A 20961-nucleotide genomic window follows, 5' to 3' on the forward strand; every position below is an offset into this window, starting at 1 on the left:
CTGAGAGGCCTTTGAGGAGAACTGCGGCCAGCGTGGGCTGCGGGCTCCCCATAGCCACCCTCACGCCTCTCCTTGGCTCGGCAGCATGGCGCAGCCAGAGCAAAAGAGAAATCCCATCCGCTGGGCGGCAGAGGATGATGAATTCAGGGCATTCGCTGAGGCTTGGGAGCAGTCGGGAGCCACCAGGAACCTCCTCATACGCTGGCATGACATAGACTCCAGCAAGTCCATGGGGCAGGAGGAGGAGGCTGGTGCCAACATTACCTGCATGGCCTGGGACGATGATGATGATAGTGCCATCGCTGAGACTCAGCAGTGGTGTGAGCCGCACACCTCCCAGGCAGGTGAGCGAGCGGCTCTGTGGGACCGGCTGCCAGGAGCCGGCCCTACTGCAGCCCTGCCTCCCACCACAGTTGCATCCTGGCGCTGCTGGCCCTGTGCAGGCAGTGCCTGAATGCCTGAACCTTCTCTGTGCTTGGTTGGCAGTCAGCAAGCCCTGGGCAGGAGCGCAGCAGAGGCAGCCCAGTGGCAGGGCCGAGGCGCAGGCCAGGAGAGGCAGCGCAGCCAGCAGGAGGCCGCGCTGCTGCCGTGCCGGGAGCTTCACTGCCCCTCTTCTGCCAGGGGCTGCTGTGCGAGCCGGGGCTCGCTGTATGCTGGAAGCGGGCCCGCTGCTGCAGAGGGAGCACGGCTCCTTTCTTCTGCCTCCTTCAGCGCCTGCAGCTCTGCCCATTCTCTTCCATGCTCAGGTCCAGGATCTCCGTCCTGCTTGGAGCTGGCAGGAGAGGAGCAGGAAGCCCTGGCGTATCTGCAGGCCTTTCCCACAGGCCCTCACCAGGTGACTAGAGACCTTGTCAGACGAGTGGTGCCTGCAGCTTCCGGGGGCCCGGCTGCCTCCGTGCGTGCTGCCTGCTGCGAGCCTGCGGCTGGGCTCTTAGCAGTGGCCAGCTGCAGCCGCTGGGCATCCTGCAGCAGCCCTGCATCCCCCTCCATCCTGCGGCTGCCGGCAGTGCCTGTGCCCTCGCACCCGCCCTATTCATCTCCCTCCTTTATCCACCGGCTCTCAGGATGAAGCCCAGAAGTTGAGATTTTTTGCCTGCATCCATACCCTGTGCAGTGCCAAAGGGATGGACAGCTATGTGGCTGATTTAGGCGACCTGGTGAAGAAGCTGGTGGTAAGGGAGCGGGCAGAGGGGCTGTGGGAGGGGGCAAAGCTGGCCAGGCGAGCACAGGACTTGGGCAGCCAGGCGCAGAGAGGGCCGGGCAGGATCCTGTGGGCACGGGGGGCCTCCTTCCAGGGGGCTGCCGAGCCAGGGTACCAGTGGTGGGATGGGGGTGCCTGCTGGGTGCTGCCAGCTGCTCGCTGGGGCTGGCACCTGCCATGCCCCATACTGCCTGTGCTCCACAGGTGCTGCTGGAAGAGGAGTCCCCTGGCCGCCTGGACTCCGTGGTGTGGCAGCAAGCCATGCTGGCTATGGCCGCAATGAGGTACCCGCCCCAGGCGCTGCTGTAGTGCGGGCATGGCCGCAGCATGACCCTGATGACGCCATACGAGTCCCCTTGGGATGCTGCAGTCTGTCAACCCTCCGCGTGCTCCCTCAGTGGGCAGGTGGCAGAACAGAGCACTGTCTCTGGGCTTTTCCCCTGAGGGAAGAGGCAGGAGGAGGAATGGGTGTTGCACCCACCTTCTGCCCTGGGTCCTCCGCCCCTTGTGTGCACCACGGAAAAGGGAGGAGGTGGCTCCCTGCAGGGCTTCCCCACCTCCGATGGCCAGCAGCCTGGCTGTTCCCACCTCCATGGCTGCGTCCACCTCCTCTACCCCGGCACCTGGACGACCCTCCCTGGCCCAGCACTCCACAGGCTCCTCTCTCTCCTGTCAGCAAAGAGTGGCCATTCCTGATGCACACCCAGGACAACAGCTTGCTCTACACCTGCATCAACAGCATCTTCTGCCTTCCTCCGCAAGAGCGGATGCAAAGCCCCGATGCTTCGCTCTACGCACAGGTAGGTGCTCACCGTGGGCGGAAGGGGTTTCAGCCAGCCCCCTGTTAGCAAGAGGGACGGGGGAAGCGGTGATGAGCACTCTCTGCCCTGCCCTTGCAGACCATGGAGGCTCTGGATGAGATGCTGAAGGTGCTGGTGTTCGAGTCGCAGGCCTCCAGTCTCCATCAGCTGCGGAACATCTTGCAGGTTTGCTGTTTGCAAAGCATTAGGGGAGCAGTGGCAGGGCTGGTTCCTCATGCCAAGGGGAAGCGACCCTTGCAGCGAACCAGCGGAAGAGTTTGGGGCCAGGAGGGAATGCAAGGCGCTTTCTGGAAGCGTGCATGGAAGGCAGCAGGGGCATCAAGCCTGCCAGGGCCTTAGCAGAACTGTGGCCGTCCAGTCGCAGCCCTGACCAGCAGCTTTGCTCTCCTCAGATGCTGCTGCCCTTCACAGCATCCCAGAGAAAAACGGAGCGCCGGAGGGCTGTGGGCAGGATTTTGAGGCTGAGTCGGCTCCTGAGCAGCTCTCCTCTGTTGGAGGTAACCAGGTGGCTCCAGGCCATAGGTGACCCTCTGCTCAAGCAGGCTCAGGCAGGCTCAGGCAGGCTCAGGCAGGAGGAGAGGGCTCAAGTTGGCTTGATGGGGATGAAGCAGCCAGCAGCAGCAGAAGGAGGTGCTCCCGCTCCGAGCGGGATATGTGGGCTAGGGGAAGAGCCAAGCTCGGGCGCCCTGTTTAGGCACCAGTGGCACCACGGGCTCACAGGGCTGGCCGTCAAAGCCTGACAAGGCAGGACAGGGAGGCAGCAAGCTCCGTGCCTTGTCACGGCTGCCACATGCTGGCTGCGGGGCTGGCCCAAGGGAGGGGAGGTTGCCCTTGGCTGGGCAGCAGAACTGGCATTGCCCAGGGGCGGGCAGGCTGGGACACACAGCCCTGCACGCCACTGCTCACTGCTGGCCGCAGGGCTGGGCAGATGCCTGCTCAGGTTTTGTCTCGTGTGGCACTCAGGCCTGGGCCCGCTCTGGTGTGGAGCCCAGGGCTCTGGTCCCCGCTGCCATGGCTTGGCCTCGCTGCCCATCCTTCCTCCCTTCCTCCCTCAGAAGTGGCTCAGCCATGGAGGAAGCAGCGTCAAGCCTTTCCTCTTCCAAAAGAAGCCTCTGGACTTCCTGGGGCAGCTGATGGGGCACCTCACGCTGTGCTGCGCTGAGGAGGACCAAGAGATCAGCCAGAGTGCGGCAGAAGCACTTCACCATTTCTATAGGATCATTCTGCTGCGAAAGAGTAAGAGTCGCTGGGGAAGGCTGGCGCCTTCCAGCACCCGCAGCCCAGGCAAGACCACACAAGGCGACACGTTGCCTCAGCCATGCCATGAAGAGCCATGGCAGGCACCTCACTGACGTGACCCAGGGCTCTTTTGTCCCTCGGAGTAGTGCTTTAGAGAGCGTCCACATCAACTAGCAGAGCTCAGAGCCTGTGCCAGCAGCCTTCCAGGCCTGCTCTCCTGCCTGGGAGCACAAAGAGACACCAACCTCTGCGGCCTTTCCGCATCCTAACCGGCAATATCCTCTTTACCACCTGGCAAGAAGCTCATGTCCTCCCTAGAAGGCTCTCTGCTCCTTACACTGCAGTGACACCCCGCTTCTGCAAGCTGCAGAGCTCTCCTTGTTGCCCTTGTTCAGCCACCTCCCCTCCTCCTGACTGCTCTGTGTTTCCCCTCTGGCACAGGTCGAGAGAGGGCAGCTGAGAATCCAGCGCTTCCAGAGATGAACTGGCAGCAGGAAGCCCCGAACACCTTCTGGCCCAGCAAGGCCACTGATGAGAGTGCGGTGAGAAGCTCCTCCCTCCCTCCCTGTGGCCTTCTTGGGCACAGTGCTGGCAGAAGGCATTGTGCCAGCACCGCTCTGCTTGCTCGCTCTCAGCTGAGCCACTCTCAGCTCCTCAGGCTATGCACTGGGTGCCATGGCTCTTTCCTCCCACAGGAATTTGGCATCTTTCTCTTTCCTTCTGAGAGGACAGACTTCCTCCTGACAATCATCAATGGCATAACAGACCCAAGGGTCTTGAACACTGAGGTGGTGGAGCACATGATGGAGGCGGTCTTGAGGGAGCCTGACTCTAAGCTGGATAGGGTAAGCGGCTTGCAAGCACATTGCCCTGTGCTTGCACACTCTGGGCGCTGAGCCCCCTGAGCACCGCACAGTCCTTGAGGACAGCATGGAGCCATGGGAAGGCATGACTTCTCGGTGGCCCCTGTGGCAATGGCTACACTCCTGCAGAGGCCCCTCTCTCACCTGTGCCCCTTCTAGGTGCCCCAGGTGATTAGCAGCCTCCACAAGAAGCTGATGGACATCAGTGAGGCATCGCTCCAGGACATCTTGAAGAGCAGCCTTTTCCAAATGGCCTGCTTGGACCCTGCTCAGGTGGTGGAGGCTCTGTTGAACACCTCCCTGGTGTGTGACAGGTATGGGCCTGACAGCCTTGAGGACAGCTCCAGGGCTACGGCAGCTCGAGGCAGCTTCCCTGACAGCATGTTCTGGGTCTGCAGTGTTGCCAGTAGCATGTGGAGGGTGCTGGTCTCCAAGCAGTGCCTTGCAGAGGAGGTGCTGAAGGAGCTGCTCTCTTGGCTGCGGGACCGGCCGCTGCTGAGACGGCACACCTCCCGTTTGCCAGCGGGCAGCTACATCCTTCCCCTGACTGTGAGTTTCCAGGCGAGGCCTGACCTAGCCCTGCGCAGAGCCTCGCCATGGCTTGCCTTGGCTTGCCTGATCTCTCTGCAGCCAGACCCATCTCGAGGTGTTTTTTGCAGGCAACCAGGGTCCTGAACGAGATTCTCCAGGAGCCCTCCAGCAAAGTGCCCGTGCAGTTAATTTCTCCCCAGCTCTACCTAGCGGTGCTCTTCCAGATCTACTTCATCATGGAGTACACACAAGAGGACCTCCAAGAGTACTGCCAGATGTGCAGTCACGCGGATGACAGTCCTCCAGTCAGCCCTGTCAGGTGCTGCGTCCCTCTGTGCCGCTCTCTGCCATGAGCGCAGCGCTTGGGCTTGGCTTCTGTGTGTGACCTGCCTTTGCTCTCCATGCAGGAGCGCAGTGCAGGCCCTGAAAGCTCTGCTCTGCTGTGCTGACTGTGGCCACCTGGCTGACTCTATGGAGAGGCAGGGAGGCTGGGACATGCTTATGAGCGTGGACACCTACCACGCGGGAGCCACGTTGCTGACTAGGTGAGAGCCGCCTTCCTCCTCACGTGCCCCAGCATTTGTGCCCTGAAGACAGAGTGCGGCTAGGCCGCGACACTGGTGGAGTAAGGGTGCTTTGCTGCTCTCTCACCAAAATAAGCCTCACTGGCTGGGCTGCCACGTTTCTCCTGGCAAGGTGTGGTGGGGAAAGGCCAGTGCCGCTGCTGGCGCCAGCCCCAGCTGCTGGAGCTGGTGCAGCCTTGCTCCAGTGGGGCCTGGCTTGTGGCAGGATGGCTCGAGTTGGCAGCACAGGCCCAAAGGGCTTTGCCTGCCCAGCTCATGCCCACTGTGCCTTCTTCCCTCCCTGGCCAGAGCGCTGTGGATGAACGCGGCCGACCAGTGTGCCTGGATGTTTGAACACGTAGTCATGGTGCTCAGCTGCGGAGACAAACACCGGGAGATTTCCGCCATGGCCGTCTTCCTCGAGGTGGGCACGGTGGCAAGCGGCGCCTCTGGGCAGTGCCCGCAGACACTGGGCTCTCTATGTCCTGGGCCAGGGAGCAGGCTGCGGCCAGTGGAGCTGGGCTCCTTGCCCGCGGGAGCTGAACACCCCTAAGTCAGCCCAAGTTGAGCTAATTCCCGCCAGGAGGCCATTTCTGCTGGCTACCAGCCCCAAGTGTTTGCGGGTCAGGCAGCCTTTGTGCCAGCTCTCTACGTTCAAGTGCTTCACAGGGGCCCAAGACCCAGAGGCCGCAGCTGGTCCAGAGGATGCGGGGAGCGCCGTTGGCTCTTGAGAGTCACTCCCTCTGCCTCTGGGTGTTTTTCAGCTGCTGAACTGCACAGACTTTGAGCAGCAGATTGATGAGGGTGTCCTGCACTTCCTGCAACGGCATCTGCACAACCAGAGCTTGGTGATGCGCGAAATGGTCATCACAGGCCTCGTCACGCTGTCTGAGAGACCGCAAATAGTGAGCAGGGGGCACGTGGGCAAAGAGAGGGCGGCGGCCTGGGGCTGCAGGTGGAGGCTAAGGTAGTGGAGGGAAAGGCAGCGGCAGGACTTGAGTGCTCCCGTGCCACTGCGTGTCCGCAGAGTGTTACCGCCATTTGTGCTAATTCAACCATGCCTTGATTCACACAAGGGCTCTTCTGTGTTTCGTGTAGGCCAGGAGTCTGCAAGGCCTGGTGCCCGCGCTCCTGGAGCACCTGCAGGCTGCTGAGAGCTGCTTCCGCACCAAGGCCCTCACCATCTTCAGCAACATGCTCCACCTCCTGGACAGGGAGATGGCCAGTGCCATGGGTCTGCAGCTTGCTGAGGAGCTCCTGCCACTCTTTGATGATGTAGGGCTTGTGGGAAAGGCGGGCGCTCTCCTGGCATGGCTGTGGGACAGAGGCGTGTGGCCCGGGCATGAGGGCTCACACTGGGGCAACCCATCTGGGGACTTTGAGTGAGTGGGATGCGCCCAGGAGCTGATGCCACAGGCCGGCCCACATCTCCTCCTGCACACAGGTGGCACAAGGGAGCTCCTCTGCGCGTCGCTCCGGAGGCAGCTGGTGGGAGTGCCACCAGGGCCAGAGCAGCCCTTGCAGGCACACACGCCTCGCACCTTGGCTCCCCGTGGCAGCCCCATCTCCGAGAAAGCCACCACGCTGCATGTCTTGGGGCTGGGGCTTTACTGAGCTGGTGGTGGATCTGGCCCTGCAGCTCCTTGGGGCAAACGCAGAGGCAGAGGGAGAAGCCGTCGTCTGCCACTCGAAGCCCCTTGTTCACTGTGGGCTGAGGCAGCCACTGCTGAGCTGCTTCCATCTTGCTTCCCCACAGGAGGCTGCCCTCGTGCGAGAGCTCTCCATCCAGCTCTTCCAGAGCGTGATGGCCATTGTGGTGGGCAAGCAGAAAGTGCTGCTAAGGAAGCATGTGCACAGCTGCCTGCTCCCATTGCTTGTGCATGCACATGAGGAGATCCCCAGCGTGGCGCAGGTGCGTGAGCACATAGCTTATTTGTGTGGGACCAAGAGGTTTTTGTCCGTTTTCTGTCTGGGTTTGCCCAGCAAAGCTCCAGCACTGGCATCCCTAGGGGATTTCTAGCTGTCCCTGCAGTCATCCAAGCCCAGCAGGGACTGGGGGAGCTCTGTCTTGCTGCTCTGACATAGTGGTTGCCCCACGTGCCTGCTGGGTGTCACAGCCCAACTCGTGGCCTAGATGTAGCTTCCCATAACAGGCTGGCAAAGGCTCTGAGCATCGGCAGGGCGCGGGGATGCAGGGTCTCCTGGCTGGACTGCATTCGCATCTCCCACCCTGGGCTGCTCTGCAGGCCTCTCGGGAAGCCCTCCGTGGTGCTGCTCAGCTCCTGAAATGGAAACAGCTCAGGCAGCTGCTTGAGACAGCACAGATTTGGCAGATTGGAGAGTGCCTGGTAAGACCTGCCACCAAAGCCCCCAGGATGTGCCCCGCAGAAGGCCTGCGACCCTTGCCCTCTCCCTCGCCCATGTCACCTCCCCACTGCCAGCCCATGGCTGCGGGCTCTGGAGCTGCACACGTGCTCCCCTTTCTCCCGCACACTGTCCCGTGGGGCTCTTCCCAAGGGCCACGATCCATCACTGCCCCCAGGATGGGGAAGGAGCCCCTGGCCCAGCTGGGCCTTGCTACCAGGATGGCACCTCAGCCTACCACCCTATGCGTGCCTTCTGTTCCCCCTAAAGCTCAGTGCCACCTGGCTGGGACCAGGAATGTCCTGGTAGAGCAAGGGAATGTGGAGACAGTTCTGGCAGGAGAGCAGGCCTGGCTGTCTGTCAGAGGTCTGTAGCTAGCCCTGACCCTTGTGCTCTGTGCAGCTGGCGAGCAACAGGAGCAGAGACAATGAATACCTGCGGCAGAGCCTGGCCTACTTGGAGAGTCCCCAGGAGTCTTGGCAGGAGGCAGCCGTGAGGTTCCTCGGTGAGTCATAGCTCCTGTCGGGGAGCCTCTGTGTCCCCACGGGTGCCGCAGCCCCACCTGCCTCCTGCAGGGCCTGGGTGTCTGGGCGCTGTGTACCCGCAGCAGGGTTTGTGACAGGCTGTGTGCACCTAGGGCTCCTCGGGAAGCGCATGAAGGACCCGAGCGGGGAGAAGCTGCAGGACATCTTTGAGGGTGAGTGGGGGCAGCGTGCTGTTAGCTTCAGCCCGCAGCGGCGCAGAGCCTGGCAGTGAGCTCCAGGTTTCTGGCTGCCCTGCCAGACAGCCAGTATTTGCAGGGCAGGGCATTTGGGGCATCTTTCAACTCATGTGCATCTTTCCCTAGCAGTCATGGTAGTCCTCCTTTCTGCCTGCTGGCAAGCAAAAAGCCAGATTGTGCTTGGGCTTGGGCTTGGCCCCATCCAGGGGCCATGCCTGGCGTCTCCTCAGGTGCAAGGGTTTCCTTTCTTTTCCCTTCTATCTCAGCCCTTCAAAGAGTGGCAAGGGATGGCAGCCCCTCCGTCCGGTCTCTGGCCGTGCAGACCATCCTGATCCTGAGAGCTTCAGGGCAGAAGGCACCGTCAGCATTGAGCCTTAAAGCACTGTGCTGCTGTCTCCGGAGAGCATAGAAGAGGCAGCACCCTTCTCTGCAGGACACCGTTCTTGGCGCACAGCAAGAGCAGCCCTTCCCACCCCACGAAGCTCTGCCCACTGGGGCCCGCGACAGCCCGGCTCCTTTGCAGCAGCAGCTGCTAATCCCCCCGTCACCTATTGCTCTTCTGCTGCAGGCACCGCATCCTTACATGTGCCAAATAAAGTGCTGGGATGAATTCTCTTTAGCCTTTATGAGTCTGAGTGAGCCCCAGGAGCATGAACATGGGCTTCTCCCTCTCTTTTGCACGTACAGGCAGGTTTTGCCTTTATGTTTAGTCTCCAGAGTGGAAGTAAGTCTTCAGGATGAGGCGTGAGGCTGCCGTATCTTAGCAAGGGATGTGCCACAGGGGTAGATCAGGCATGGGCAGCAAGCGTGCACTTGAGCAGGCTGTGAAGGCAGGCCTGGGGATGCAACACCATGCAGCTTTCTTGAAAGGCAACAGGTTTGAGAGCTGGCTGAGACTATCTTGAAAGCTCTGCATCACGGCCACAGACATTCCTACACCTTCAGGAAAGCCTCTGGGGAGGCCACCTGCCAGCATAGCCTTTGCTCTCATTGTGATGGTGCTAATGTAGCACTACGTTAGCATGATGCCAACACAGAGATCGTGCGAGGGAGGCGCAGGGTCAAAAGCAGACTCCCAGCCCCGGGCATCCAGAGAGCAGCCTTGGGCCTGTGCTGGCACCTGCTTGGCAGACTCCCATGAGGTACAGATCTGGAGGACAGAGGGCTCCCAAAAGCTGGATAATATTCAAGAATCCCTTCCTCCATGTTCCTTTGTTGAAAAGCCCAGCCTGTGGGGTGGGAAACTGCCCCCAGCCCCCACAGGCTGCTTAAGGCATGGCTTGGGGAACTGCTGAGAGATGCCGGCGTGCCATGTGCAGCTGGGCCTGGTGCTGGGGCAGCTCCTTCCTCTGCAGCAAACGGGAGCCCAGGGGAGAATGTCAAACAGGCATCTCGTGGCTCCTCCCATCATGCAGGAATATCAGCCAGGAAAAAGAAAAAAAAGAAAAAAAAAATCAACAACAACAATGTGGGGGACACGTGCTAATGCACAGCAAGATTGTGCTCTGTGCCCGCAAAGAGCAGTAGCTTGCCCACATGCAGGGGGACATGGTGAGGAGCAGCCTGTTGCACTTCTGAATATTCCTGGGTACTAGCTGTTGGCATGGATTTCCATCTGGGGGAGTAGAAGTTGGATTTTTTTTTTTCTCTCTTCATGTTAATAACATAGAATATTTTCTCTTCTCCTGAAAAGCTTCTGACACTAAAGCTTAGGAGAGCAGAGATTTCTATGCTCCGAAACTGATGCTAATGCGAGGTCAAGGGTCTTTTGGAGATTGAGCTCTCCCTGTGCTGTGCTTGGAGGCTACATCCCCCTGTGGCAGCCTCCCAGACCGCGGCCCTCTGGACATTTCCTCCTCAAACAAGAACCGCGGATCCCTGGGGTGCTCCAAAGGGAAATGGATGGGCCCGGAGGGAAGCAGAGGGCAACAAGAGGTAGGCCCTGGGCCACCCACTCACAGGGCACATGTCCTGCCCCTGCCCAGGACAGCAGGTGACAGTGCGGCCCTTTGTGACCTCCCTTTGTGACACCCCCGCAGTCCACCCAGACAACTGTGGGCGGCCCCCCGCCCACAGTGTCCGGGAAGACAGTGAGAGCACAGGGCAGGAGCACGCTGGGCAGGCCCAGGAGCCCCCTGAGCGCTGACGCAGTCTTCCCTGCACCTTCCCTGGGCAGCCCTGCACTTCTGAGTGCACTTCTGAGAGGCCTTTGAGGAGAACTGCGGCCAGCGTGGGCTGCGGGCTCCCCATAGCCACCCTCACGCCTCTCCTTGGCTCGGCAGCATGGCGCAGCCAGAGCAAAAGAGAAATCCCATCCGCTGGGCGGCAGAGGATGATGAATTCAGGGCATTCGCTGAGGCTTGGGAGCAGTCGGGAGCCACCAGGAACCTCCTCATACGCTGGCATGACATAGACTCCAGCAAGTCCATGGGGCAGGAGGAGGAGGCTGGTGCCAACATTACCTGCATGGCCTGGGACGATGATGATGATAGTGCCATCGCTGAGACTCAGCAGTGGTGTGAGCCGCACACCTCCCAGGCAGGTGAGCGAGCGGCTCTGTGGGACCGGCTGCCAGGAGCCGGCCCTACTGCAGCCCTGCCTCCCACCACAGCTGCATCCTGGCGCTGCTGGCCCCGTGCAGGCAGTGCCTGAATGCCTGAACCTTCTCTGTGCTTGGTTGGCAGTCAGCAAGCCCTGGGCAGGAGCGCAGCAGAGGCAGCCCAGTGGCAGGGCCGAGGCGCAGGCCAGGAGAGGCAGCGCAGCCAGCAGGAGGCCGCGCTGCTGCCGTGCCGGGAGCTTCACTGCCCCTCTTCTGCCAGGGGCTGCTGTGCGAGCCGGGGCTCGCTGTATGCTGGAAGCGGGCCCGCTGCTGCAGAGGGAGCACGGCTCCTTTCTTCTGCCTCCTGCCAGTGCCTGCAGCTCTGCCCATTCTCTTCCATGCTCAGGTCCAGGATCTCCGTCCTGCTTGGAGCTGGCAGGAGAGGAGCAGGAAGCGCTGGCGTATCTGCAGGCCTTTCCCACAGGCCCTCACCAGGTGACTAGAGACCTTGTCAGACGAGTGGTGCCTGCAGCTCCCGGGGGCCCGGCTGCCTTCGTGCGTGCTGCCTGCTGCGAGCCTGCGGCTGGGCTCTTGGCAGTGGCCAGCTGCAGCCGCTGGGCATCCTGCAGCAGCCCTGCGTCCCCCTCCATCCTGCGGCTGCCGGCAGTGCCTGTGCCCTCGCACCCGCCCTATTCATCTCCCTCCTTTATCCACCGGCTCTCAGGATGAAGCCCAGAAGTTGAGATTTTTGGCCTGCATCCATACCCTGTGCAGTGCCAAAGGGATGGACAGCTACGTGGCTGATTTAGGCGACCTGGTGAAGAAGCTGGTGGTGAGGGAGCGGGCAGAGGGGCTGTGGGAGGGGGCAAAGCTGGCCAGGCGAGCACAGGACTTGGGCAGCCAGGCGCAGAGAGGGCCTGGGCAGGATCCTGTGGGCACGGGGGGCCTCCTTCCAGGGGGCTGCCGAGCCAGGGTACCAGTGGTGGGATGGGGGTGCCTGCTGGGTGCTGCCAGCTGCTCGCTGGGGCTGGCACCTGCCATGCCCCATACTGCCTGTGCTCCACAGGTGCTGCTGGAAGAGGAGTCCCCTGGCCGCCTGGACTCCGTGGTGTGGCAGCAAGCCATGCTGGCTATGGCCGCAATGAGGTACCCGCCCCAGGCGCTGCTGTAGTGCGGGCATGGCCGCAGCATGACCCTGATGACGCCATACGAGTCCCCTTGGGATGCTGCAGTCTGTCAACCCTCCGCGTGCTCCCTCAGTGGGCAGGTGGCAGAACAGAGCACTGTCTCTGGGCTTTTCCCCTGAGGGAAGAGGCAGGAGGAGGAATGGGTGTTGCACCCACCTTCTGCCCTGGGTCCTCCGCCCCTTGTGTGCACCACGGAAAAGGGAGGAGGTGGCTCCCTGCAGGGCTTCCCCACCTCCGATGGCCAGCAGCCTGGCTGTTCCCACCTCCATGGCTGCGTCCACCTCCTCTACCCCGGCACCTGGACGACCCTCCCTGGCCCAGCACTCCACAGGCTCCTCTCTCTCCTGTCAGCAAAGAGTGGCCATTCCTGATGCACACCCAGGACAACAGCTTGCTCTACACCTGCATCAACAGCATCTTCTGCCTTCCTCCGCAAGAGCGGATGCAAAGCCCCGATGCTTCGCTCTACGCACAGGTAGGTGCTCACCGTGGGCGGAAGGGGTTTCAGCCAGCCCCCTGTTAGCAAGAGGGACGGGGGAAGCGGTGATGAGCACTCTCTGCCCTGCCCTTGCAGACCATGGAGGCTCTGGATGAGATGCTGAAGGTGCTGGTGTTCGAGTCGCAGGCCTCCAGTCTCCATCAGCTGCGGAACATCTTGCAGGTTTGCTCTTTGCAAAGCATTAGGGGAGCAGTGGCAGGGCTGGTTCCTCATGCCAAGGGGAAGCGACCCTTGCAGCGAACCAGCGGAAGAGTTTGGGGCCAGGAGGGAATGCAAGGCGCTTTCTGGAAGCGTGCATGGAAGGCAGCAGGGGCATCAAGCCTGCCAGGGCCTTAGCAGAACTGTGGCCGTCCAGTCGCAGCCCTGACCAGCAGCTTTGCTCTCCTCAGATGCTGCTGCCCTTCACAGCATCCCAGAGAAAAACGGAGCGCCGGAGGGCTGTGGGCAGGATTTTGAGGCTGAGTCGGCTCCTGAGCAGCTCTCCTCTGTTGGAGGTAACCAGGTGGCTCCAGGCCATAGGTGACCCTCTGCTCAAGCAGGCTCAGGCAGGCTCAGGCAGGCTCAGGCAGGAGGAGAGGGCTCAAGTTGGCTTGATGGGGATGAAGCAGCCAGCAGCAGCAGAAGGAGGTGCTCCCGCTCCGAGCGGGATATGTGGGCTAGGGGAAGAGCCAAGCTCGGGCGCCCTGTTTAGGCACCAGTGGCACCACGGGCTCACAGGGCTGGCCGTCAAAGCCTGACAAGGCAGGACAGGGAGGCAGCAAGCTCCGTGCCTTGTCACGGCTGCCACATGCTGGCTGCGGGGCTGGCCCAAGGGAGGGGAGGTTGCCCTTGGCTGGGCAGCAGAACTGGCATTGCCCAGGGGCGGGCAGGCTGGGACACACAGCCCTGCACGCCACTGCTCACTGCTGGCCGCAGGGCTGGGCAGATGCCTGCTCAGGTTTTGTCTCGTGTGGCACTCAGGCCTGGGCCCGCTCTGGTGTGGAGCCCAGGGCTCTGGTCCCCGCTGCCATGGCTTGGCCTCGCTGCCCATCCTTCCTCCCTTCCTCCCTCAGAAGTGGCTCAGCCATGGAGGAAGCAGCGTCAAGCCTTTCCTCTTCCAAAAGAAGCCTCTGGACTTCCTGGGGCAGCTGATGGGGCACCTCACGCTGTGCTGCGCTGAGGAGGACCAAGAGATCAGCCAGAGTGCGGCAGAAGCGCTTCACCACTTCTACAGAATCATTCTGCTGCGAAAGAGTAAGAGTCGCTGGGGAAGGCTGGCGCCTTCCAGCACCTGCAGCCCAGGCAAGGCCACACAGGGCGACACGTTGCCTCAGCCATGCCATGAAGAGCCATGGCAGGCACCTCACTGACGTGACCCAGGGCTCTTTTGTCCCTCGGAGTAGTGCTTTAGAGAGCGTCCACATCAACTAGCAGAGCTCAGAGCCTGTGCCAGCAGCCTTCCAGGCCTGCTCTCCTGCCTGGGAGCACAAAGAGACACCAACCTCTGCGGCCTTTCCGCATCCTAACCGGCAATATCCTCTTTACCACCTGGCAAGAAGCTCATGTCCTCCCTAGAAGGCTCTCTGCTCCTTACACTGCAGTGACACCCCGCTTCTGCAAGCTGCAGAGCTCTCCTTGTTGCCCTTGTTCAGCCACCTCCCCTCCTCCTGACTGCTCTGTGTTTCCCCTCTGGCACAGGTCGAGAGAGGGCAGCTGAGAATCCAGCGCTTCCAGAGATGAACTGGCAGCAGGAAGCCCCGAACACCTTCTGGCCCAGCAAGGCCACTGATGAGAGTGCGGTGAGAAGCTCCTCCCTCCCTCCCTGTGGCCTTCTTGGGCACAGTGCTGGCAGAAGGCATTGTGCCAGCACCGCTCTGCTTGCTCGCTCTCAGCTGAGCCACTCTCAGCTCCTCAGGCCGTGCACTGGGTGCCATGGCTCTTTCCTCCCACAGGAATTTGGCATCTTTCTCTTTCCTTCTGAGAGGACAGACTTCCTCCTGACAATCATCAATGGCATAACAGACCCAAGGCTCTTGAACACTGAGGTGGTGGAGCACATGATGGAGGCGGTCTTGAGGGAGCCTGACTCTAAGCTGGATAGGGTAAGCGGCTTGCAAGCACATTGCCCTGTGCTTGCACACTCTGGGCGCTGAGCCCCCTGAGCACCGCACAGCCCTTGAGGACAGCATGGAGCCATGGGAAGGCATGACTTCTCGGTGGCCCCTGTGGCAATGGCTACACTCCTGCAGAGGCCCCTCTCTCACCTGTGCCCCTTCTAGGTGCCCCAGGTGATTAGCAGCCTCCACAAGAAGCTGATGGACATCAGTGAGGCATCGCTCCAGGACATCTTGAAGAGCAGCCTTTTCCAAATGGCCTGCTTGGACCCTGCTCAGGTGGTGGAGGCTCTGTTGAACACCTCCCTGGTGTGTGACAGGTATGGGCCTGACAGCCTTGAGGACAGCTCCAGGGCTACGGCAGCTCGAGGCAGCTTCCCTGACAGCATGTTCTGGGTCTGCAGTGTTGCCAGGAGCATGTGGAGGGTGCTGGTCTCCAAGCAGTGCCTTGCAGAGGAGGTGCTGAAGGAGCTGCTCTCTTGGCTGCGGGACCGGCCGCTGCTGAGACGGCACACCTCCCGTTTGCCAGCGGGCAGCTACATCCTTCCCCTGACTGTGAGTTTCCAGGCGAGGCCTGACCTAGCCCTGCGCAGAGCCTCGCCATGGCTTGCCTTGGCTTGCCTGATCTCTCTGCAGCCAGACCCATCTCGAGGTGTTTTTTGCAGGCAACCAGGGTCCTGAACGAGATTCTCCAGGAGCCCTCCAGCAAAGTGCCCGTGCAGTTAATTTCTCCCCAGCTCTACCTAGCGGTGCTCTTCCAGATCTACTTCATCATGGAGTACACACAAGAGGACCTCCAAGAGTACTGCCAGATGTGCAGTCACGCGGATGACAGTCCTCCAGTCAGCCCTGTCAGGTGCTGCGTCCCTCTGTGCCGCTCTCTGCCATGAGCGCAGCGCTTGGGCTTGGCTTCTGTGTGTGACCTGCCTTTGCTCTCCATGCAGGAGCGCAGTGCAGGCCCTGAAAGCTCTGCTCTGCTGTGCTGACTGTGGCCACCTGGCTGACTCTATGGAGAGGCAGGGAGGCTGGGACATGCTTATGAGCGTGGACACCTACCACGCGGGAGCCACGTTGCTGACTAGGTGAGAGCCGCCTTCCTCCTCACGTGCCCCAGCATTTGTGCCCTGAAGACAGAGTGCGGCTAGGCCGCGACACTGGTGGAGTAAGGGTGCTTTGCTGCTCTCTCACCAAAATAAGCCTCACTGGCTGGGCTGCCACGTTTCTCCTGGCAAGGTGTGGTGGGGAAAGGCCAGTGCCGCTGCTGGCGCCAGCCCCAGCTGCTGGAGCTGGTGCAGCCTTGCTCCAGTGGGGCCTGGCTTGTGGCAGGATGGCTCGAGTTGGCAGCACAGGCCCAAAGGGCTTTGCCTGCCCAGCTCGTGCCCACAGTGCCTTCTCCCCTCCCTGGCCAGAGCGCTGTGGATGAACGCGGCCGACCAGTGTGCCTGGATGTTTGAACACGTAGTCATGGTGCTCAGCTGCGGAGACAAACACCGGGAGATTGCCGCCATGGCCGTCTTCCTCGAGGTGGGCACGGTGGCAAGCGGCGCCTCTGGGCAGTGCCCGCAGACACTGGGCTCTCTATGTCCTGGGCCAGGGAGCAGGCTGCGGTCAGTGGAGGTGGGCTCCTTGCCCGCGGGAGCTGAACACCCCTAAGTCAGCCCAAGTTGAGCTAATTCCCGCCAGGAGGCCATTTCTGCTGGCTACCGGCCCCAAGTGTTTGCGGGTCAGGCAGCCTTTGTGCCAGCTCTCTACGTTCAAGTGCTTCACAGGGGCCCAAGACCCAGAGGCCGCAGCTGGTCCAGAGGATGCGGGGAGCGCCGTTGGCTCTTGAGAGTCACTCCCTCTGCCTCTGGGTGTTTTTCAGCTGCTGAACTGCACAGACTTTGAGCAGCAGATTGATGAGGGTGTCCTGCACTTCCTGCAACGGCATCTGCACAACCAGAGCTTGGTGATGCGCGAAATGGTCATCACAGGCCTCGTCACGCTGTCTGAGAGACCGCAAATAGTGAGCAGGGGGCACGTGGGCAAAGAGAGGGCGGCGGCCTGGGGCTGCAGGTGGAGGCTAAGGTAGTGGAGGGAAAGGCAGCGGCAGGACTTGAGTGCTCCCGTGCCACTGCGTGTCCGCAGAGTGTTACCGCCATTTGTGCTAATTCAACCATGCCTTGATTCACACAAGGGCTCTTCTGTGTTTCGTGTAGGCCAGGAGTCTGCAAGGCCTGGTGCCCGCGCTCCTGGAGCACCTGCAGGCTGCTGAGAGCTGCTTCCGCACCAAGGCCCTCACCATCTTCAGCAACATGCTCCACCTCCTGGACAGGGAGATGGCCAGTGCCATGGGTCTGCAGCTTGCTGAGGAGCTCCTGCCACTCTTTGATGATGTAGGGCTTGTGGGAAAGGCGGGCGCTCTCCTGGCATGGCTGTGGGACAGAGGCGTGTGGCCCGGGCATGAGGGCTCACACTGGGGCAACCCATCTGGGGACTTTGAGTGAGTGGGATGCGCCCAGGAGCTGATGCCACAGGCCGGCCCACATCTCCTCCTGCACACAGGTGGCACAAGGGAGCTCCTCTGCGCGTCGCTCCGGAGGCAGCTGGTGGGAGTGCCACCAGGGCCAGAGCAGCCCTTGCAGGCACACACGCCTCGCACCTTGGCTCCCCGTGGCAGCCCCATCTCCGAGAAAGCCACCACGCTGCATGTCTTGGGGCTGGGGCTTTACTGAGCTGGTGGTGGATCTGGCCCTGCAGCTCCTTGGGGCAAACGCAGAGGCAGAGGGAGAAGCCGTCGTCTGCCACTCGAAGCCCCTTGTTCACTGTGGGCTGAGGCAGCCACTGCTGAGCTGCTTCCATCTTGCTTCCCCACAGGAGGCTGCCCTCGTGCGAGAGCTCTCCATCCAGCTCTTCCAGAGCGTGATGGCCATTGTGGTGGGCAAGCAGAAAGTGCTGCTAAGGAAGCATGTGCACAGCTGCCTGCTCCCATTGCTTGTGCATGCACATGAGGAGATCCCCAGCGTGGCGCAGGTGCGTGAGCACATAGCTTATTTGTGTGGGACCAAGAGGTTTTTGTCCGTTTTCTGTCTGGGTTTGCCCAGCAAAGCTCCAGCACTGGCATCCCTAGGGGATTTCTAGCTGTCCCTGCAGTCATCCAAGCCCAGCAGGGACTGGGGGAGCTCTGTCTTGCTGCTCTGACATAGTGGTTGCCCCACGTGCCTGCTGGGTGTCACAGCCCAACTCGTGGCCTAGATGTAGCTTCCCATAACAGGCTGGCAAAGGCTCTGAGCATCGGCAGGGCGCGGGGATGCAGGGTCTCCTGGCTGGACTGCATTCGCATCTCCCACCCTGGGCTGCTCTGCAGGCCTCTCGGGAAGCCCTCCGTGGTGCTGCTCAGCTCCTGAAATGGAAACAGCTCAGGCAGCTGCTTGAGACAGCACAGATTTGGCAGATTGGAGAGTGCCTGGTAAGACCTGCCACCAAAGCCCCCAGGATGTGCCCCGCAGAAGGCCTGCGACCCTTGCCCTCTCCCTCGCCCATGTCACCTCCCCACTGCCAGCCCATGGCTGCGGGCTCTGGAGCTGCACACGTGCTCCCCTTTCTCCCGCACACTGTCCCGTGGGGCTCTTCCCAAGGGCCACGATCCATCACTGCCCCCAGGATGGGGAAGGAGCCCCTGGCCCAGCTGGGCCTTGCTACCAGGATGGCACCTCAGCCTACCACCCTATGCGTGCCTTCTGTTCCCCCTAAAGCTCAGTGCCACCTGGCTGGGACCAGGAATGTCCTGGCAGAGCAAGGGAATGTGGAGACAGTTCTGGCAGGAGAGCAGGCCTGGCTGTCTGTCAGAGGTCTGTAGCTAGCCCTGACCCTTGTGCTCTGTGCAGCTGGCGAGCAACAGGAGCAGAGACAATGAATACCTGCGGCAGAGCCTGGCCTACTTGGAGAGTCCCCAGGAGTCTTGGCAGGAGGCAGCCGTGAGGTTCCTCGGTGAGTCACAGCTCCTGTCGGGGAGCCTCTGTGTCCCCACGGGTGCCGCAGCCCCACCTGCCTCCTGCAGGGCCTGGGTGTCTGGGCGCTGTGTACCCGCAGCAGGGTTTGTGACAGGCTGTGTTCACCTAGGGCTCCTCGGGAAGCGCATGAAGGACCCAAGCGGGGAGAAGCTGCAGGACATCTTTGAGGGTGAGTGGGGGCAGCGTGCTGTTAGCTTCAGCCCGCAGCGGCGCAGAGCCTGGCAGTGAGCTCCAGGTTTCTGGCTGCCCTGCCAGACAGCCAGTATTTGCAGGGCAGGGCATTTGGGGCATCTTTCAACTCATGTGCATCTTTCCCTAGCAGTCATGGTAGTCCTCCTTTCTGCCTGCTGGCAAGCAAAAAGCCAGATTGCGCTTGGGCTTGGGCTTGGCCCCATCCGGGGGCCATGCCTGGCGTCTCCTCAGGTGCAAGGGTTTCCTTTCTTTTCCCTTCTATCTCAGCCCTTCAAAGAGTGGCAAGGGATGGCAGCCCCTCCGTCCGGTCTCTGGCCATGCAGACCATCCTGATCCTGAGAGCTTCAGGGCAGAAGGCACCGTCAGCACTGAGCCTTAAAGCACTGTGCTGCTGTCTCCGGAGAGCATAGAAGAGGCAGCACCCTTCTCTGCAGGACACCGTTCTTGGCGCACAGCAAGAGCAGCCCTTCCCACCCCACGAAGCTCTGCCCACTGGGGCCCGCGACAGTGCTGCAAAGCCCGGCTCCTTTGCAGCAGCAGCTGCTGATCCCCCCGTCACCTATTGCTCTTCTGCTGCAGGCACCGCATCCTTACATGTGCCAAATAAAGTGCTGGGATGAATTCTCTTTAGCCTTTATGAGTCTGAGTGAGCCCCAGGAGCATGAACATGGGCTTCTCCCTCTCTTCTGCACGTACAGGCAGGTTTTGCCTTTATGTTTAGTCTCCAGAGTGGAAGTAAGTCTTCAGGATGAGGCGTGAGGCTGCCGTATCTTAGCAAGGGATGTGCCACAGGGGTAGATCAGGCATGGGCAGCAAGCGTGCACTTGAGCAGGCTGTGAAGGCAGGCCTGGGGATGCAACACCATGCAGCTTTCTTGAAAGGCAACAGGTTTGAGAGCTGGCTGAGACTATCTTGAAAGCTCTGCATCACGGCCACAGACATTCCTACACCTTCAGGAAAGCCTCTGGGGAGGCCACCTGCCAGCATAGCCTTTGCTCTCATTGTGATGGTGCTAATGTAGCACTACGTTAGCATGATGCCAACACAGAGATCGTGCGAGGGAGGCGCAGGGTCAAAAGCAGACTCCCAGCCCCGGGCATCCAGAGAGCAGCCTTGGGCCTGTGCTGGCACCTGCTTGGCAGACTCCCATGAGGTACAGATCTGGAGGACAGAGGGCTCCCAAAAGCTGGATAATATTCAAGAATCCCTTCCTCCATGTTCCTTTGTTGAAAAGCCCAGCCTGTGGGGTGGGAAACTGCCCCCAGCCCCCACAGGCTGCTTAAGGCATGGCTTGGGGAACTGCTGAGAGATGCCGGCGTGCCATGTGCAGCTGGGCCTGGTGCTGGGGCAGCTCCTTCCTCTGCAGCAAACGGGAGCCCAGGGGAGAATGTCAAACAGGCATCTCGTGGCTCCTCCCATCATGCAGGAATATCAGCCAGGAAAAAGAAAAAAAAGAAAAAAAAATCAACAACAACAATGTGGGGGACACGTGCTAATGCACAGCAAGATTGTGCTCTGTGCCCGCAAAGAGCAGTAGCTTGCCCACATGCAGGGGGACATGGTGAGGAGCAGCCTGTTGCACTTCTGAATATTCCTGGGTACTAGCTGTTGGCATGGATTTCCATCTGGGGGAGTAGAAGTTGGATTTTTTTTTTCTCTCTTCATGTTAATAACATAGAATATTTTCTCTTCTCCTGAAAAGCTTCTGACACTAAAGCTTAGGAGAGCAGAGATTTCTATGCTCCGAAACTGATGCTAATGCGAGGTCAAGGGTCTTTTGGAGATTGAGCTCTCCCTGTGCTGTGCTTGGAGGCTACATCCCCCTGTGGCAGCCTCCCAGACCGCGGCCCTCTGGACATTTCCTCCTCAAACAAGAACCGCGGATCCCTGGGGTGCTCCAAAGGGAAATGGATGGGCCCGGAGGGAAGCAGAGGGCAACAAGAGGTAGGCCCTGGGCCACCCACTCACAGGGCACATGTCCTGCCCCTGCCCAGGACAGCAGGTGACAGTGCGGCCCTTTGTGACCTCCCTTTGTGACACCCCCGCAGTCCACCCAGACAACTGTGGGCGGCCCCCCGCCCACAGTGTCCGGGAAGACAGTGAGAGCACAGGGCAGGAGCACGCTGGGCAGGCCCAGGAGCCCCCTGAGCGCTGAC

General features: G+C 60.9%; 2 protein-coding genes across 2 annotated transcripts; both read left to right on the forward strand.

The window, feature by feature from the left end:
• Nucleotides 1–85: 85 nt before the first annotated feature.
• On the forward strand, nucleotides 86–10449 carry LOC148592595 (maestro heat-like repeat-containing protein family member 7). The gene is made up of 19 exons (XM_088534211.1): nucleotides 86–344; nucleotides 747–835; nucleotides 1065–1172; nucleotides 1406–1485; nucleotides 1878–2001; nucleotides 2101–2187; nucleotides 3078–3207; nucleotides 3703–3803; nucleotides 3957–4106; nucleotides 4284–4438; nucleotides 4523–4673; nucleotides 4784–4974; nucleotides 5528–5642; nucleotides 5983–6123; nucleotides 6317–6493; nucleotides 6975–7130; nucleotides 7985–8087; nucleotides 8220–8279; nucleotides 10343–10449. The coding sequence occupies exons 1-19, from the start codon at nucleotides 86–88 to the stop codon at nucleotides 10447–10449; spliced, it is 2484 nt and encodes an 827-aa protein (XP_088390337.1).
• A 137-nt stretch (nucleotides 10450–10586) lies between these two features.
• On the forward strand, nucleotides 10587–20960 carry LOC148592596 (maestro heat-like repeat-containing protein family member 7). Its single transcript, XM_088534212.1, has 19 exons — nucleotides 10587–10845; nucleotides 11249–11337; nucleotides 11567–11674; nucleotides 11909–11988; nucleotides 12381–12504; nucleotides 12604–12690; nucleotides 13581–13710; nucleotides 14206–14306; nucleotides 14460–14609; nucleotides 14787–14941; nucleotides 15026–15176; nucleotides 15287–15477; nucleotides 16031–16145; nucleotides 16486–16626; nucleotides 16820–16996; nucleotides 17478–17633; nucleotides 18488–18590; nucleotides 18723–18782; nucleotides 20854–20960. Exons 1-19 carry the CDS (start codon nucleotides 10587–10589, stop codon nucleotides 20958–20960), a joined length of 2484 nt encoding a protein of 827 aa, XP_088390338.1.
• The last annotated feature ends 1 nt before the right edge of the window (nucleotide 20961 follows it).

This window comes from Tinamus guttatus, unplaced genomic scaffold, assembly GCF_059628265.1.
Source record: "Tinamus guttatus ecotype Peru unplaced genomic scaffold, ASM5962826v1 Tinamus_guttatus_pri_ptg000546l, whole genome shotgun sequence".
Lineage (NCBI taxonomy): Eukaryota > Metazoa > Chordata > Aves > Tinamiformes > Tinamidae > Tinamus > Tinamus guttatus.

Bases quoted from the DNA above. Each gene is read 5' to 3' on its own strand.
- LOC148592595 (XM_088534211.1), top strand. From the start codon at position 86: ATGGCGCAGCCAGAGCAAAAGAGAAATCCCATCCGCTGGGCGGCAGAG. The intron at 345-746 runs GTGAGCGAGCGG...TTCCATGCTCAG, and splicing joins GCCGCACACCTCCCAGGCAG to GTCCAGGATCTCCGTCCTGC. The intron at 3,208-3,702 runs GTGCGGCAGAAG...CCTCTGGCACAG, and splicing joins GGACCAAGAGATCAGCCAGA to GTCGAGAGAGGGCAGCTGAG.
- LOC148592596 (XM_088534212.1), top strand. From the start codon at position 10,587: ATGGCGCAGCCAGAGCAAAAGAGAAATCCCATCCGCTGGGCGGCAGAG. The intron at 12,691-13,580 runs GTTTGCTCTTTG...TTCCTCCCTCAG, and splicing joins AGCTGCGGAACATCTTGCAG to AAGTGGCTCAGCCATGGAGG. The intron at 16,627-16,819 runs GTGAGCAGGGGG...TGTTTCGTGTAG, and splicing joins TGTCTGAGAGACCGCAAATA to GCCAGGAGTCTGCAAGGCCT.